The following is a 17613-nucleotide window of genomic DNA, read 5'->3' as shown; positions in this document are numbered from 1 at the left end:
TTTTCGGTTATCCCTTGCCCGGTCTTATGCCGTCCCGTAGCGACACCACGGACGCGTCTCTCCCGGAACGCCCCACCTCCACCCGCGGTCGTTCCGGGAGTGTCTCCCTAGCGTTTTCTTGGTAAAAATCCGAAAGTGGTCTACCATTCCCTTCTTCCGGGTGGTAAACTGAGTCTCCACCCCTGACTCCCGCACCGCCGCTGCCCAGCGCAGGTGAGTTTCGCCTCGCAGCAGGCGGCCTTCCGCTCGCCAGCCGCTGGCCAAGCTGGGAACGGAACGGGTAGGCCCCCGTAGCCGAGACTGGTAGAGGACTGGAAACTCTCCGGGTGCCATCCCGAGGGGGCAGTTATCCCTACAACGCCCCTCACCCCCTTCCCGGGACCAGGAATAAATGAAAATCAGCCCAGTAAATTCGCGGCGTGCCCTGCGTTCTGCTCCGTCCAGTTTGACTCCCCGCCCGGGTAGATGAGCGTTCCCCTGCTTCAACCTGTTCGCTTTTCACGGTGGGATGTGTTTCTTCCGCAGTCTTCGTGGTTCTCGGGACGTGCATTGCAGTGCAGCTGGGGACGAACCCCGACTGGATGTTCTTTTGCTGCTTTGCCGGGACGTTCATGTTTTACTGTGCCCATTGGCAGACGTACGTCTCCGGAACGTTGCGCTTCGGAATGTAAGTGACGTGTCGAGACGTTGTCGTTCCCCCTTGAAAATAACAGCGCGAGGTTTGGGGATTATTTTTCCCTAGTCGAACGTCGGCGCTAAATGAAAGCACCCGAAACCCCCCCGTTCTTATAACTCGTCCTTAGCGACCCGTAAGCCGTCTCTCTTCCTAGAGACTCTTGGGAAAGACCCTGAATAAGTCAGACCCTGAATGATTTGCAGATCCTCTCCGGGGACGACAGTAATAACAGTAAATAGTTACGGTATTTGTTAAGCGCCGCCGGGGAGATGCAAGCAAACCGGGTGGGACAGTCCCACGTAGGGCTCACGGTATCAATCCCCGTTTTATAGGTGAGGTAACTGAGGCACAGAGAAGTGAAGTGACCCAGGGTCACACAGCAGAGGCGTGGCGGAGCCGGGATGAGGCCCCCTGACCTTCCGACTCCCAGGCCCGGGCCCCGTCCGCTACGTCATGCCGCTTCCCTCTCCTTGCAAGGAGATCCTCTCCGCCACTTCCTTCCCCTCTTACAAAAGAAGCCCCTGAGTTTTTCAGGCGGCTGGTTCTTCGCACGGAGTGAACGGAAGAGAGCCAGTTATAAAGAAAGCAATGATTCTGCCCAGCCAAGAAGACTACTTTTAGCTCAGGCGGCAGCTCCTCACTGTGAGACCGTTCTTATCCCTTGCTGTTCATTTTGCCGCTCCGAAGCATCCCGCCCTTTGGCATTCACTTCCCAGATGCCCGGGGAATCTCGGTAGAAGGTCCGGTATGAGTCCATCGCTTGGAGGCTTATTTCAGAATCCCCCAGGAGATCCGTCCTGGAGTGGGAATTCCGCCTCGCGGAGGCCGGCGCGGGGTAGGACCTCCTCGGTTGCCAAACCCCACGGAGGGATCTCCCACTTCGAAAGAAGGCTCCCACCTTCCAGCCCAGGGTTATTTCCTGGGGGGCGTCGGAAATCGCCCGGGCCATCAGCACGTCAACCCCTCGGGGAGGGATTGAGGAGAGGAAGAGATGCTTTAGCGGTTTTGCTAACGTCAAGGCCTCACCGACAGGGAGACGACAGCCCTGAGCGAGGACGAGCTGTGAAGAAAACCCCGTCAAGCTTGATTCCTAGATGGACACGAGAGGCTTGAATTTCACATTTGGAAAAGGCAAACGGGCGTCGGCAGATTAGAAAAAGGCAGCGGATAGGAATTCCACGCTAGCGGTTTGCTCGCCTTTGAATTTAGGTGTCTTCCGCTGAAACCTCACTTGCCTGGTTTAGGGTGGTACTGCTGGTTTGGTGATAATTGTGTTCGTTTCCCGGAAGGACCCTGAATAAGTCAGACCCTGAATCATTTGCAGATCCTCTCCGAGGACGATAGTAATGACAGTACTAGTTACGGTATTTGTTAAGCGGCGCTGCGGGGGAGGTGCAAGCAAATCGGGTTGGATACAGTCCCCGTCCCACTTAGGGCTCACGGTCGCAATCCCCATTTTGTAGATGAGGTAACTGAGGCACAGAGAAGTGAAGTGGCTTGCCCAAGGTCACACAGCAGGGGAGTGGCGGAGCCGGGATGAGACCCCCCCCCGACCTTCTGACTCCCAGGCAACTGAAATTACTGTTTAGTAATCCTTAAATTGCATGTTGACTAGTGTCAGAGGAAAGGGGATTTGGCAGGTCTTTTGCAGCCTGGCATTTTTACAGAGTTAAGTCTACCCACCACAGGACGCGTTAGGTTTAGAAAACAACGGGCATTGCTCCAAAAGAAGAAATTCAAAATGGCACATAGCGATAAGCTGTACAATGACTGGTAGTATTTCTGTGACCTTCTCAGCACCGGGTTAAATGAGATAATGGGGCCGACTGGTATCGAGTAGTATTTTAATTCTCAGTGCGGTTCAAAGTCACACGATAGCGTTCTTGTTTACATTAGATTTTACTGACAGGCCTCTCTGACTCACTGGTCATTAGCTCATGTTGATTCCATTTTCATAAATCAAACAAGATTTTAATGTCATATCCTCTAGGGGCCCAAGAGATCTTTTTTTAAAAAAAACCAAATGGTGTGTGTTAAGCATTTACTGTGTGCCAGGAACTTCTCTCAACGCTGAAGTAGGTACAAGTTTATCAGGTTGGACACAGTTCCTGATATATTCATTCATTCAATCAACTGGATTGATTGAGCGCTTACTATGCAGAGCACTGTACTGAACACTTGGGAGAGTACGGTAGAGCAGCAAACGGACACATTCCCCGCCCACAACGAGCTTACAGTCCAGAGGGAGGAACTACAGTCTAGATAAGTGCTCACAGTCTAAGGAGGAGGGAGAATAGGTATTTAATCCCCATTTTACAGTTGGGGAAACTGAGACACAGAAGAGTGAAGTGACTTGCTAAGGTCACGCAGCAAGCAGCAGAGCCGCGATTAGAACCCAGGTCCCCCGACTCCCAGACCCGCGCTCTTTCTACAAGGCCATGCTGCTTTTCACAATGAGAGCCCTCAGTGTAATCAAACCAATCCCCCCTCTCCAAAAGAATGAGATCCGTTGCCGGTATCACAACGGTGGGGTCCGTTAAGCACTTACTATGTGCCAGGCACCGTACTGAGCGCTGGGGTGGTTACATCGAAGCCCCAACCATTCATCCGTCTCCCATACCGTTCTCGGGAAAGGGCAGCAATCCTTTCGGGGGAAAGAACGGGAGAGCGACAGAACGAGGATGTGGAAAATGGCAAATGAACAATTTTGTAACAGACACATTCCTGCGGTTTTTTTCCAGAACCGTCTTAGAGCGACAGCCCTGATTTAATTTCGCTTATATTCCTCTTGAGATTTCTCCCGAGGCTCCAGGAGACACCAGGGACATAAGGCCTGGACTACACTGCCAATAGTCACTTGAGCGATTATCAATTCTCCAAGGCCTAGCGGTACATTTTTCAAACTGGGGAGTCCGAGGGCGAGGCCCGGAGCCAAAGACAGGAAGGAGAAACGGACCGCTCCAGAGGTAACCTCAAGATTCATTCGGTAGTATTTATTGAGCGCTTACTATGTGCAGAGCACTCTACTGAGCGCTCGATAAGAAGCAAGATGGTCGCGAAGCTCCCGGAAAACTCCGGCCGGGTCAGGAATTACCCGGATCGGGTACTCTCTGGTTGCCTAAAAAATACTCGCCGACCTACTGACCGACGGTCAGGTTCTTCCGTGGCGGAAGGGGCGAGATAGGAGTGTGAGAACGGATTTGGAAAGGGATCCTGCAGGAGGAGACTTCCAGGGAAAAGGGGAAATTCAGTTCCGTAAATGCTAGAAGGGAGAGGAGAGAGGCCGCCAAAGCCAAGAGCGGGTGGCTCCCTTCCCACTAGACCGAAGAGGCCGGAGAAGCAGTGTGGCCTGATGGATAGGGCGCAGGTTTGGGAGTCAGAAGAGCCCGCGTTCTCATCCCGGCTCTGCCGCTGGTCTGCTGTTTGACCATGGGCAGGTCACTTCACTTCTCTGTGCCTCAGTGACCTCATCTGTAAAATGGGGATGAAGACTGTGAGCCCTCTATGGGGCGGCGACTGTGTCCAACCTGATAATCTTGACTCTACCCCGCATTTAGTACGGTGCCTGGCGCATAGTAGTCGCTAAACAAATACCACCGTTGTTATTATTCAGCTGCCTCCTCTATAAAATGGGGATTAAGACTATGAAGCCCACGTGGGATATGAACTGTGTCCAACCTGAATATCATGTATCTATCTCAAGTGCTTAGTACAGCGCCTGGCACAGAGTAGGTGCTGAACAAATACCGTAAAAACAGCAACAAAAAAACACCTGAGCGAGAGAGAGCATCGAAGGCTCTGTATATGAAAAGGAAGCGCAGTGGTTGTAAATGGGAGATTCGATAAAGACCGACTGTGAAATGGTGTCCATTCTTTTAACCCACGCCTACGGATCGATCGTAAGAGATCCGTTGTGTTCACCGAGCATCTATCTCGTGCAGAGCGCTGTACTGAGTGCTTGGAAGAGGACAGAATAGCAGAGGTGGTAGATACGTTGCCTGCCCGCAGGGAACTCGAAGTCCAGAGACGAGACACTAATAGAAATAAAGAAATTCATGGATTTGTGCATAAGTGAGTGAGCAGATAAGGGACTGAGGATGGGGTGAATAAAGGGGTCAAGTCCAAGTGCAAACACGAAATAAATTTCACTGAATGAAAGTGAAAGGGCGATGCAGAAGGGAGTGAGAGAAGAGAAAATGTGGGCTTAACTGGGGGAGAATGAGCCGTAATGCTTACGCAAGGATCCGGGGGGTTGGGAGAGGGGTCCCGTTAAGGGTGATAATTCTTGGGTTCTAGGGAGCGTCGATCCAGCCGCTCTTGGTGAGTGACAAGCACAGTGCTCTGCACACAGTAGTCGCTCAATAAATACGCAGCGTGGCTCAGTGGAAAGAGCACAAGCTTGAGAGTCAGAGATCATGGGTTCGAATCCCAGCTCTGCCACTCATCAGCTGTGGGACTGTGGGCAAGTCACTTACCTTCTCTGTGCCTCAGTTGCCTCATCTGTAAAATGGGGAGTAAGACTGTGAGCCTCATGTGGGGCAACCTGATGACCCCGTATCTCCCCCAGCGCTTAGAACAGTGCTCTGCACATAGTAAGCGCTTAACAAATACCAGCATTATTATTATTATTACGATTGAATGAATTCAGTTTTCGGAACGCCTGGAACACGGCTCTGAATGTCGTAGGTGAAGCTTCCGCGGCGTCAGGGTGGCGCTAAAGGTCAGTCAGTTGGTTATTCTAATTAGTATTTTCTACCTTGAGAAATTTTGAGTCACAATTCAACCACCGGGAGTAAGGAGTAAAAGTCCCATGGGGCTGGGGGTTCCAGAACGTAAAAGAGAATCCCTGCCCTCCCGGAATTTGACAATAATAACGTTGGTATTTGTTAAACGCTTACTATGTGCAGAGCACTGATCTAAGCGCTGGGGCAGATGCAGGGTCATCAGGTTGTCCCACGTGAGGCTCACAGATAATCCCCATTTTACAGATGAGGTAACTGAGCCACAGAGAAGTGAAGCGATTTGCCCTCAGTCGCACAGCTGACAAGTGGCAGATCCGGGAGTCGAACCCATGACCTCTGATTCCGAAGCCCACGCTCTTTTCACTGAGCCAGACTGCTTCTCCATCCACTCTAGATGAGGCTGAAAAGCAGCCAGAATGAAAGGTCAGAATCCTGCAGTATTCCTAGCTTTACCGGGGGAGGGGGAAGCCTGATCCCTCGCCCTACTGGAAAGAACACGGGCCTTGGAGTCGGAGGACCTGGGTTCTAATCCCAGCTCTGCTGCTTGTCGGCCGTGTGACCCTGGGCAAGTCACATCCCTTCGCTACGCCTCAGCTCATCTGTAAAATGGGGATTCTCTGAGACTGTGAGACTGTATCCAACCTGATGATCTTGTCTCTCCCCCAGCACTTAATACGGTGCCGGGCACATAGTAAGTGCCTAACGAGTAGCATTTAAAAAACAAACAGATAAATTTGTTCCGGAGGAGAACGATAAACCCCGGTAGTTGATAATAATGATGTTGGTATTTGTTAAGCGCTTACTATGTGCAGAACAAGCGCTGGGGTAGATACAGGGTAATCAGGTTGTCCCACGTGAGGCTCCCAGTTAATCCCCATTTTACAGATGAGGTAAATGAGGCACCGCGAAGTGAAGTTACCTGCCCCCTGACAAGTGGCAGAGCCGGGATTCGAACCCGTGACCTCTGACTCCAAAGCCCGGACTCTTTCCACTGAGCCACGGGTAAGAATAAAGGAATTCCCTCGCCCACTTTCTTGCTCCAAGTAGCATCAGCTTCCGGAGAAAATCAATACGTGCATAGCACACCGGTGTCAGAGAAATATTAGAAATTTTTCGCTTTCAAAAATTATAGAAGATATTTCATCCTGTGAGATCTGTCAACCTTAAGATGTCATGGCTCATTTTAAAGATGAAGTGTTTTGGCCCAAAATGGAATTCTGATTGGTTCCCAACAGTCGGAAGCCTAGTTATTTTTCATCTGTCACTTGGTGGTGGGGGAGAGCCCTCAGAAACACAGAGCAGTGAAAGGTGACAAATCCTTCATTATCCCGTGGGACAGGGACTGTTTTGGACCTGATTATCTTGTGTCTGCCTTGCTCTTAGAGCAGAGCAGACACACAGGAAGCGCTCAGCAAATAGCATTAAAAAAAAAAAAAAAATCAAACGTAGAAGAGAAGTGAAGGTAAAAGGCCATCGGCCCTCGGCAGAGGGGAAGACTGGAGAGTTCCTCTCTCATTCATTCAATCCTCTTGATTGAGCGCTTACTGAGTGCAGAGCACTGTACCAAGCGCTTGGGAGAGTATAGTGTAGCAATCGACAGACACGTTCCCTGCCCACAACGAGCTTACGGGTTTCTAATCATTCTCAAATGTTTATGGGACCGAGTAAGTGCATCCTGGACCCCAACTGTTGGAAACCAGGCTTCTGCCTTTACCCATCAGCCTGTCTCTCCTTTTCCTGCGGAAGAGAGGCAGCGTGGCTCAGTGGAAAGAGCCCGGGCTGTGGAGTCGGAGGTCATGGGTTCGAATCCCGGCTCGGCCACCTGTCAGCTGTGTGACTGTGGGCGAGTCACTTCACTTCTCTGTGCCTCAGTTACCTCATCTGTCAAATGGGGATGAAGACTGTGAGCCCCACGTGGGACAACCTGATTCCCCTGTGTCTACCCCGGCGCTTAGAACGGTGCTCTGCACATAGTAAGCGCTTAACAAATACCAGCATTATTAAAGTTTCGACCGGGATCCAACCAAAAATTCCATGCTGGTGGATAGAGCCCGGGCCTGGGAGTCAGAAGGACCTGGGTTCTAATTCTGGCTGGGCCACTTGTCTGCCCTGTGACCTTGGGCAAGCCGCTTCACTCCTCTAGGCCTCAGATATCTTATCTGTAAAATCGGGATTGAGACCGTGAGCCCTACGTGGGGCAGGGACTGTGCCCAGCACAGTTCGCTTGTATCAACCCCCCCCCCGGGGCTTAGTATTCATTGGATCGTATTTATTGAGTGCCTACTATGTGCAGAGCACTGTACTAAGCATTTGGAAAGTGCCATTCAGCAACAAATAGAGACAATCCCTGCCCAACAACGGGCTCACAGTCTAGAAGGGGGAGACAGGCAACAAAACAAGTAGGCAGGCGTCAATAGCGTCAATATAAATAAATAGAATTCTAGATATATATACATCATCCATAAATAGAATAATAAATATGTACATATATACACAAGTGCTGTGGGGTGAGGAGGGAGGAAAGAGCAAAGGGAGCGAGTGGGGGCGATGGGGAGGGGGAGGGGAGAAAAAGGGGGGCTTAGTCCTGGCACATAGTAAGCACTTAACAAATACCACTAATATTATTATTGGATTTTCAGTGATTAAAAACAAATCCCATTTGCCGACTCAACCCACCAGATCATATCTTCCTACAAGTGTTCGTCCACTTTGTTCTAAATTTTATCCTATCCTCAGCCTTGCCCCAGATTTTTAAAAAAATATATGTGCTATAGGTTTTAAGTCAAATTCATTGTATGGCATTTCTTGTTTTTACTTGATGATTTCCAACTCTCTTTTTTTTTTAAAAACGTGGTGGTGATTGTGGTATTCAGTAAGTGCTTACTGTGTGCCACGCACTGTTCTAAACACTGGGGTAGATACAAGAAAATCAAGTCCCACATGGGGCTCGCAGTTTTAAGTAGAAGGGAGAACAGTTTAGAATCCCCATTTTGCAATGAGGAAATGAAGCACAGGGAAGTTGGATAAAGGCCACACAGCAGGCGTGTGACAGAGTCGGGATTAGAACCCGGGTCCTCTGACTCCCAGGCCCGTGCTCTTTCCATTTGTTCAGCTCATGTTCTAAGTTAATTTCCATGCGCTAAAAATTCATCATTCTCTAAACTGGCCATTTCTAAATAATTGCCCACACTCACTCGTTCGGTCCCGAACCCCGAACAAATCAACAAGGTGAGACTTGTATTTTACTCCTAGAGCAGCAGCCAAGATTTGTTAGGTTTTTTTAAAAGTGAGCCATTGTTAGGCGTAGTTTGTGTAACTAAAAATAATGGTCAGCAGAAATTGATTTTTAATGTTTCCGGTTGTGAAGACGAGTGCCGTAGGTTAAGCTCTGTTCAACTCAATTTGCTCGTATCTACCCCAGCGCTTAGTACAGTGCCCGGCACAGAGTAAGCGCTCAACAGATACCAGAGCAATAATAATAATAATAATAAGGAATCGTTCCTTTGAATAAGTCTGCTCGAAAATGTTTTAAGCTTCATCATTTGAACTTGTTGCATAACCGATTATTGTCCCTCTGCAATTTCCCTGTTTTCTGGTGAGCACTGTGTCAAAAGACACCACTCCCCCACCCCCGTCCACTGCCACCTACCCAAAAATGTTTTCTATTTTTAAAAATTCACTCGGTCTTAATGATCATCCTAATTAAATCTACCAAGCTCTCAATCATTTGGGATTCATGCCAGCAGACCCCACCACTGCCACCTACCCCGAAATATTTTCTACGTTTTCAAATTCACTTTGTCGTAACGGTCATCCTGTTTCAGTGTCCGACCCTCAATTATCTGGGATTCCTAGAGAGGGGAGGATAACTCGGAAAGCTGTAGATGATTCAGTAGGGCCTTGAATTCAACCAGCCGGCGTCTCCGCCCGCCCAACCGAAACCCCTCCGGTTCTGAATTTCTTTCCCAGGTCGGGGAGCCTAGGTACGTTTTTGTCCTGCTATTCCTTTCCCTCCGAAACAGTGGAAAGTCCACTATTCCCCATTCCTCCTCGTCGGACCTTGGGTCATTTAAGTGAGGCCGGCAGATAAGTCTGGGTGATCGGACAGAGACGGTGGGTGCCTTCCCAACTCGGCTTAGTTACCGAACTAGCATTCGTCCAAACCAGCCTTGGCCCCAATTCGTTTGGACGATTAGCTCTCCGCAGTATTAGAGTTTCCGCATGGCTAATAAAGGGTGCGATAGTGTGGCGGTTTGGCGTGGGGGAGAGGAAGGAGGGGATGGAGCGAGGAGGCAGAAATCTCAGCATCCCAGATTTGGACAGCACTTGCAGGGAGGGGGTGAGGGTTCAAGCAGGCCAAGATGGACAGATGGTCGTCTTTTCTGGTTTGCAAAATCTCCAGCGGTGAAGCATTTGCAGTCTTCGCTGGTAGCCTGCCCTGTCCTCGTGTTTAAGCACCCCGCTCGGTTCTTCCTCATTTATCCGCCCGGCCTCTCTTCGATTAAAACTCGCTTCCTCTTTTGGTCATCTTTGGAATTGGAAGTCACTGCCCGGCTCATGATAACCTTTTATGTGTACTTGAAGAAAAAGGATCGCATCCTCACCCCCTTGGCCTTGATAAGCTCAGTTTCTTTCATCATGTTCTTATTTCCTTCACATATTTTTGTGCTTTAAGGGGTTTTTTTTTCAACCGAGAAGATCAAACCGGGGCAATTTCGAGCTCCGCCCGTTGCCTTTCTCCAGTATCACGTGAGGCTTTTTGTAGCAGCACTTCATTGCGGGCTCGTTCAGTTTGCTGCCTCCTAAGGACCCCCAAATCTTGCTTTTAAGCTGGCCATTTCGAAATGATAATAATGTTGGTATTTTGTTAAGTGCTTACTAGGTGCAGAGCGCTGTTCTAAGCGCTGGGGTGGATAGAGGATAATAAGGTTGTCCCACGTGAGGTTCACAGTTAATCCCCATTTTACAGATGAGGTAACTGAGGCACAGAGAAGTCAAGTGACTTGCCCACAGTCACACAGCTGACAAGTGGCAGAGCCGGGAGTCGAACCCATGACCTCTGACTCCGAAGCCCAGGCTCTTTCCACTGAGCCACACAGCTAAATTATTACCCACACTCACTTGTTCAGTCCTGAACAGATCAACAAGGTGAGACTTGTATTTTGCTCCTAGAGCAGCAGCCAAGATTCGTTTTTTTATCCCGTGCCCACAGTATTGGATTTTAGTCTTTGAAGCACTCACTTGCATTTATCCCTTCTGAAGCCTGTCTCGTTGTGGGCCGACCGTGTCTCTAATTTAATGAGGCCCATTTTATGCTTATCATCTGGAAGGGGTAATAATAATAATAATAATGTTAAGCGCTTACTATGTGCAGAGCACTGTTCTAAGCGCTGGGGTAGATACAGGGTAATCAGGTTGTCCCACGTGAGGCTCACAGTTAATCCTCATTATTACAGATGAGGTCACTGAGGCACAGAGAAGTTAAGTGACTTGCCCACGGTCACACAGCTGACACGTGACAGGGTCGGGATTTGAACTCATGACCTCTGACTCCCCAGCCATCCCTCATCCCTCACAACTCCATGTCCTCCGCACCCGCGATGAGCATTTTCGCATTTCTACGAAGTGACGTCGGCTCCAGAACGGCACCCCGGGGAACACCAGCGGTTGTCGCCGAGTCGTTGGATAGCCGCACTGGGGATTTCCCCTCCAGTCAGTTGTTCAGCCCCGTGAGAGAGGCGAGGCGGAGACCTCATCCTCACAGCTTCGAGATGAGAGTGCCATAGAAGTTGAAATCAGAACCTTGCCAGGCCTAGTGGATGGAGCACGAACCTGGCAGTCGGAAGGATCTGGATTCTAATCCCGGCTCCCCCACTTGTCTGCTGTGTGACCTCGGGGAAGTCGCTGCACTTCTCTGGGCCTCAGTGACCTCATCGGTGAAATGGGGATTGAGACTGTGGAACAGGGACTGTGTCCAACCTGATTAGCTTGTATCTACCCCAGCCCTTAGTACGGCGCCGGGCGCGTAGTGAACGCTTAACAAGTAACGCTCAAAAAGAAAAAAAGTCCAAATGTATCCTGTCTTTTGCTTCCTTCGGGCCTATTTAGCCTTTTACCCTTCCCCAAGGGCTTGATTAGCTTGGCCTACTCCTTCCAAACATGGAAGTGGCTTCTTGACACCTTGGAGATCCAAATGGATTTTCTTATGGCTTGTTGCATTTCTTGGAGTTTGTTCCAATGCCAAAGCGATATCAGGTGTCAAAATAAAGCCAACTTAGCTCCAGTCGTTAGTGTCCTCTTTCCTTGTTAAGAGCTAGGAATTATCAATCAATCAGGGGTATTCATTGAGCGCTTACTGTGTTCAGAGCACGTACTGAGTTCTTGAGCTGGGACCTTTGGGCATTTGATATTCACCGCACCCTCAACACCTCATGCAAATTATTTATATTAATGTTTGTCTCCTCTAGACTGTAAGCTTGTTGTGGGCGGCGAATGTATCTTCCAACGCTGTTGTATTGTACTCTCCGAAGCGTTTAGTTTAGTGCTCCGCATACAGTAAGCACTCAGTAAATACCCTCTGTGGGTGGATAAAAAAGCATTAGAGTTAGCAGATCTGATCCTTGCCCACATGGAGCTTTCAGTCTAGAACAAGGAGCTTACGTTTGCCCTTTTCTAATCGTCGGCGAATTCCGATCCCTCGAGCTCTTAAAATAGTGACTGGAGCTCTGCAATTCCTAGGTGCTTCAAGTCCTCCGTCGCACCAGTAATAATCATTACGGTATTGGTTAAACTCTCACTGTGTGCCAAGCGCTGTATTAAGCGCTGGGGTGACGATACAAGCAAATCTGGTTGGACACGGTCCCTGTCCCACTTGAGGCTCCCAGTCTCATTCCCCATTTGACAGTTGAGGTAACTGAGGCCCAGAGAGGTGAAGCGACTTGCCCATGGTGACACAGCAGACGTGTGGCAGAGCCAGGATTAGAACTCATGACCTTCTGACTTCGAGGCCTGACCTTTACCCACTGCATCACCCTGTTTCTCTAGACCGGACCCTGATGCAGCACTCCTATGGTTAATTCCTCCAGATGAGTAGAGCTGGAATCTGGACCTTAGCCAACCTGATTAGCTTGTCCCCACCCCAGTGTTTAGAACAATGTTGGTACATATCAAGGGCTTAACAGATGCCATAAAGAAGGCATTTAATGAGGTTATTAGCTTCAGGCAGGTCAATGATTGATTCATCCAGGGCGGAGAATAGTTATCTTATTATTTCCTCTATTATCTCTACAACATCTGTGGGTCATCCATTCCAGAATTTGACCTCCGTCGTAATCAGAAAGTTGTTTCTCATGTCCGGCTGAAATCTCCTGTGGCGTCAGCCCATTTTCTTCTGTTCATTTATTCCATAGTATTTATTCATTCAATAGTATTTATTGAGCGCTTACTATGTGCAGAGCACTGTACTAAGCGCTTGGGATGAACAAGTCGGCAACAGATAGAGACGGTCCCTGCCGTCTGACGGGCTCACGGTCTAATCGGGGGAGACGGACAGACGAGAACGATGGCGATAAATAGAGTCGAGGGGAAGAACATCTCGTAAAAACAATGGCAACTAAATAGAATCGAGGCGATGTACAATTCATTAACAAAATGAATAGGGTAATGAAAATATATACAGCTGAGCGGACGAGTACAGTGCTGTGGGGATGGGAAGGGAGAGGTGGAGGAGCAGAGGGAATTGCGCTTACTATGTGCAGAGCACTGTACTAAGCGCTTGGAATGGACAGATCGGCAACAGATAACAGTCGCTGCCCGTTGACTCGAGAGGACAGTTTTCCCCCAGGACTCATGCCTACCAACACAATTGTATTGTGCTTTCCCAACCACTTAGTGTGTACTAGGTAAATTCCATTTGTTGATTGATCAATCGAAGGATACTGACCTCCAAAACCCTTTGAAGGTTTGAATTCCCCCCACTTGCTCTCTTTTGTCCAGGTTAAGCAAGCAGGATTCCTTTAATTTTTCTTTTCCGTAACCCGTTTTCCAGCTCTTTCATCATTTTTGTCACACTTCTCTGGAACCCTCTTTCTTTTATGGTGTTTGCTAAGCGGTTTCTACGTGCAGTGCGCTGTACTAGGCACTGGGATAGATACAGGCTAATCAGGTTGGACACGGTGATTGCCCCACATGGAGGCTCATAGTCTTATTTCCAATTTTACAGATGAGTCAGTCATATTTATTGAATGCTTATTTTGTGCAGAGCACTGTTCTAAGCACTTGGGAGAGTACAGTACAACAGTAAATGGACTTGTCCCTGCCCACAACAAGCTTGCAGTGTATAGGGAAACAGAATGAGGCGGTGGTGGGATGAGGTAACTGAGGCACAGAGAAGTTCATTCAGTACTTCAGTTGTATTTATTGAGCGCTTACTGAGTGCAGAGCACTGTACTAAGCGCTTGGAAAGACCAGTTCAGCAGTAGAGACAATCTCCGCCCACACCGGGCTTATAGTCTAGAAGAAGTTAATCTAGAAGTTAAATGACTTGCCCAAGGTCACGCAACAGACAAGTTTGCTACCTCCTTTCTCAAGTGCAGGAGCCAAAACGGGACACACAGCTCTTGAAGGTTCTGGCTAGTACCGAGTTTAGGGGAAGGATGGCTTTTTCTCGTGGTGTCGGTTAAGTGCTGACTATGTAACAAGCACCAGCTCTGGGGTAGGTCCAAGTTAAACTGGTCGGACACAGTCTGCGTCGGACATGGGGCTCACAGTCTAAGTAGGAGGGAGAATGTGTATTAAATTTCCATTTTGCAGTTGAGGAAGCTGAGACTCAGAGTGACGTGACTTGACCAAGGTGTCACAGCAGCCACGCGGCGGGGCCGGGATTAGAACCCAGGTCCTCCGGCTCCCAGGCCCGGACTTTATCCGCCAGACCAGGTTGCTTTCTGACCCTGGAATGTTGGACTCCTGAGGGCAGCCCATTATCACGTTGGTTTATTCGGGGACAGTAGTCCGTCTCTTACTCATCCTCAGTTTCCGGTCAACCTGCCTCTCTGGTCTCTTTCCCGTGGTCCTTACCCGGCTTTCTCCGTTTGTATCCGTGTCTGGTGCTTTGGCCTTCCGTGCCCTTCCTTGCCCTCGTTCCGATCGAATATCCTCTCATTTTCATAGGATCATTGTATTTTTCCATTTACTAGGCCTCTTTGATTTAGAAACCAATTTGTCTTTGTCTTCCTGTTTGCCCCCCTAGCCTTTGCCTTGCAGTCCTGGACGTGAACGCTTCACGTTCCTTACAGTTTTAGCCCCACAGCATTTGCCCTTCCCTTTTGCCCCCTCAGCCTTTCCCTTGCAGGCTTGGCACCGAACACTTCTCGTTCCAGTTTGGGGCCCCTCTTCTTTGCCTTCCAGTTCTACACCCCACCCCTCTGCCAGTTGGATAAATATATATTCGGCGTCTTCGTTCAAGCCATAAATGAGTTCATTGGCTGGGGCCACCCTTAAGGGGCTGCCGAGCCTCGGAACTGGTCCCGGCTGCCCTTCCTCATCTCTCCGGCTCTGCCGGTGGTGCGGCGCAGAGTGCGGCGGAGAGAACGTTGCTCTGGGAATGAGGAGACGCGGGTCCCAGCCCCGGTTCTGTCCGGGACTCGGGGCTACTTGGCCGCTTGAGAAGCAGCGTGGCCCAGGGGAGGGAGCCCCGGCCTGGGAGTCAGAAGCATCCGGGTTCTAATCCCGGCCCTGCCACTTGTCTGCTGTGTGATCTTGGGCAAGTCACTTCACTTCTCTGCGCCTCGGTTCCCTCACCTGTAAAATGGGGATTAAGGCGGCGAGCGTCTCGAGGGACGGGGACTGTGTCCAACCTGTCTACCCCAGAGCTTAGAGCTTGGCACGGCGTAAGCTCTCAACAAGTACCATTAAAAAAAAAAAAAAAAGAGTCCTTGTCTAGTAGCCCGTTCATCTATTTTCCGGTCATTTGATCGCGGATCCCCTCTGCCTTGGGGGCCGCATCGTCTTCCACCGTCGCTACCGTCCGTCCGTCGTCGTCTTCATCATCTTCGCCGTCAGAAACATCCGGTTTTACAGATCTCTGTGCTTGTGTCACTGCCTTTGACGCCTAAGGTGAACAGGCTTCTTTCCCCCTCCGCTTCTCTCTCCCATCATGAGCGTCATTCGTGTATTCCAGTCATTCCGCTTATGGAACCGAACAAAGACTGTCAGTCGTATTTATTGAGCGCTCACTGTGTGCACAGCACTCTGCTAAGCGCTTGGGAGAGTGTATAACCGTACAACAGGCACATTCCCCTCCCGCAACGAACTTGCAGTCTAGAGTCTGAACTACAGTCTGAACTAACCTTCGGTTAGTTCCTCATGTTTTTTTCAAGAAATCTGTATTTGATCCTGAACACTTCAGGCTGTCATGAGTTTTCTCTTCCGCTTCCTCCCCTTATCCCACACATCTGCTGTGTGACCTTTGGCAAGTCACTTCACTTCTCTGTGCTTCAGTTCCCTCATCTGTAAAATGGGGATTAAGGCTCTGAGCCCCACGTGGGACATGGACTAGGTCCAACCTGATTAGCTTGTGTCTACCCCAGCACTTAGTACAGTGCCTAGCGCATAGTAAGCACTTTAAAAATACCATTAAAAAAAAACCCCACAACAGTGAAAACTTTCATTCATTCATTCAATAGTAATTATTGAGCGCTTACTATGTGCAGAGCACTGTACTAAGCGCTTGGAAGGAACAAGTCGGCAACAGATAGAGACGGTCCCTGCCGTTCGACGGGCTTACGGTCTGATCGGGGGAGACAGACGAGAACGATGGCAATAAATAGAGTCAAGGGGAAGAACATCTCATAAAAACAATGGCAACTAAATAGAATCAGGGTGATGTACGTGTCATTAAACAAAATAAACAGGGTGATGAAGATATATACAGTCGAGCGGACGAGTACAGTGCTGAGGGGGTGGGATGGGAGTGGGGGAGGAGGAGAGGGAAAGGGGGAAACTTCATCTGCTCGCGTGTGAACCGTTCCTTGTTAAATCTAGTTTCAAGTTCTTGTCAGGGCAGCCAGACTGTCCAGAGGGTGATGAGTTAGAGAGGCAGCGTGGCCTAGTGGATAGAGCACAGGCCTCGGAGTCAGAAGGTCAGAGATTTTAATCCCGGCTGCGTGACCTTGGGCAAGTCACTTCACATCTCTGGGCCTCAGTTACTTCGTCTGCAAAATGGGGATTAAGACCGTAAACCCGACGTGGGACAGGGACTGTGTCCAACCCGATTTGCTTGTTTCCACCCCAGCGTTTAGTACAGTGCCTGGCACATAGTAAGCGCTTAACAAATGCCCCAATTATGATGATTATTATTAGAGGTTGGCTCCAAGTTAGGGGCCCCTTTTCCTTCCCCTCAGTTCCCTCCAAAGCGTCTTTTCCAAAGGACATTTTGGGGGAAGGGAACAAACGGATGGAATTCACCCAAGGCAAGCTGCAGAATTCACCGCAGGTAACTGAGGGTCGATCAGGTACGTCTGGTTGGTCCGTTTTCCCGTTCCACTTCCCAAGTCAGGACCCCAGAGAGCGTGCTGCGGGGCGGTTTTCGGTTTCACCTTCCTCCCCTCCCGCCCCTGAGGAGGGATGCCGACGGGTCCCCGAGGAGCCCCAGATGGAGGGGTGACCGTTCTCCCGTCGGTCCTCCCGCCGCTCCGGAGATGGGTGCTCGCGACCTGGGCGGACGGGGGGATGTCGGGCTGCGCTTCCGAGTATAAAGTGTTTTGCCATGTTTGTTTCCTTCATACGTAGATTCGATGTTACTGAGTCCCACCTCATAATTATAACAATGCAGCTTCTCACAGGAACTCTGGGGCCCTGGTTCTGGAACTACACGGTAACCGCTCAATTGATGCTGCCCAATGAGTAGCGGCATGAACGGACACTGCACCGGCAAGCCCCCTTTGTCATGCACCGAGGAATCGGCACAGATCCATGGCCTTTGGGTGGGGCTTAATTGCCAAGTGGAGGATTTCCACACCAAATCTCCATCCCTCGCAAAAGGGCAACAGAAATCCAACCTGATTGGAAGCGGATTTGGGGCCTCTCTTTGGTGATGACCTGGAGAAAGAAGTGTTGGGTTTTCGGGGTGGTTTTTTTCCATTCGGCTACCATTGATCGCGGACCCCCTCTGCGATCAAATGGTTTTTTTCCATTTTC

At 49.8% G+C, this 17613-nt stretch overlaps 1 protein-coding gene across 2 annotated transcripts in view; it reads left to right on the top strand.

Annotated features, from left to right (window-relative positions):
- CEPT1 (choline/ethanolamine phosphotransferase 1) overlaps window positions 1–17613 on the top strand; it is a 66693-nt gene that overhangs the window by 27288 nt on the left and 21792 nt on the right. The window contains exons 4-5 of one of the 2 annotated variants that reach the window (XM_029069771.2): window positions 526–667; window positions 17206–17290. In XM_029069771.2, coding sequence (XP_028925604.1) covers window positions 526–667; window positions 17206–17290 — 227 coding nt within the window. The remainder of the gene's footprint in view (window positions 1–525; window positions 668–17205; window positions 17291–17613) is intronic. The other variant, XM_029069772.2, reaches the window with a different exon arrangement.

This window comes from Ornithorhynchus anatinus, chromosome 7, assembly GCF_004115215.2.
Source record: "Ornithorhynchus anatinus isolate Pmale09 chromosome 7, mOrnAna1.pri.v4, whole genome shotgun sequence".
In the NCBI taxonomy this organism is placed as follows: domain Eukaryota; kingdom Metazoa; phylum Chordata; class Mammalia; order Monotremata; family Ornithorhynchidae; genus Ornithorhynchus; species Ornithorhynchus anatinus.
This window is presented reverse-complemented; position numbering and strand designations above follow the sequence as displayed.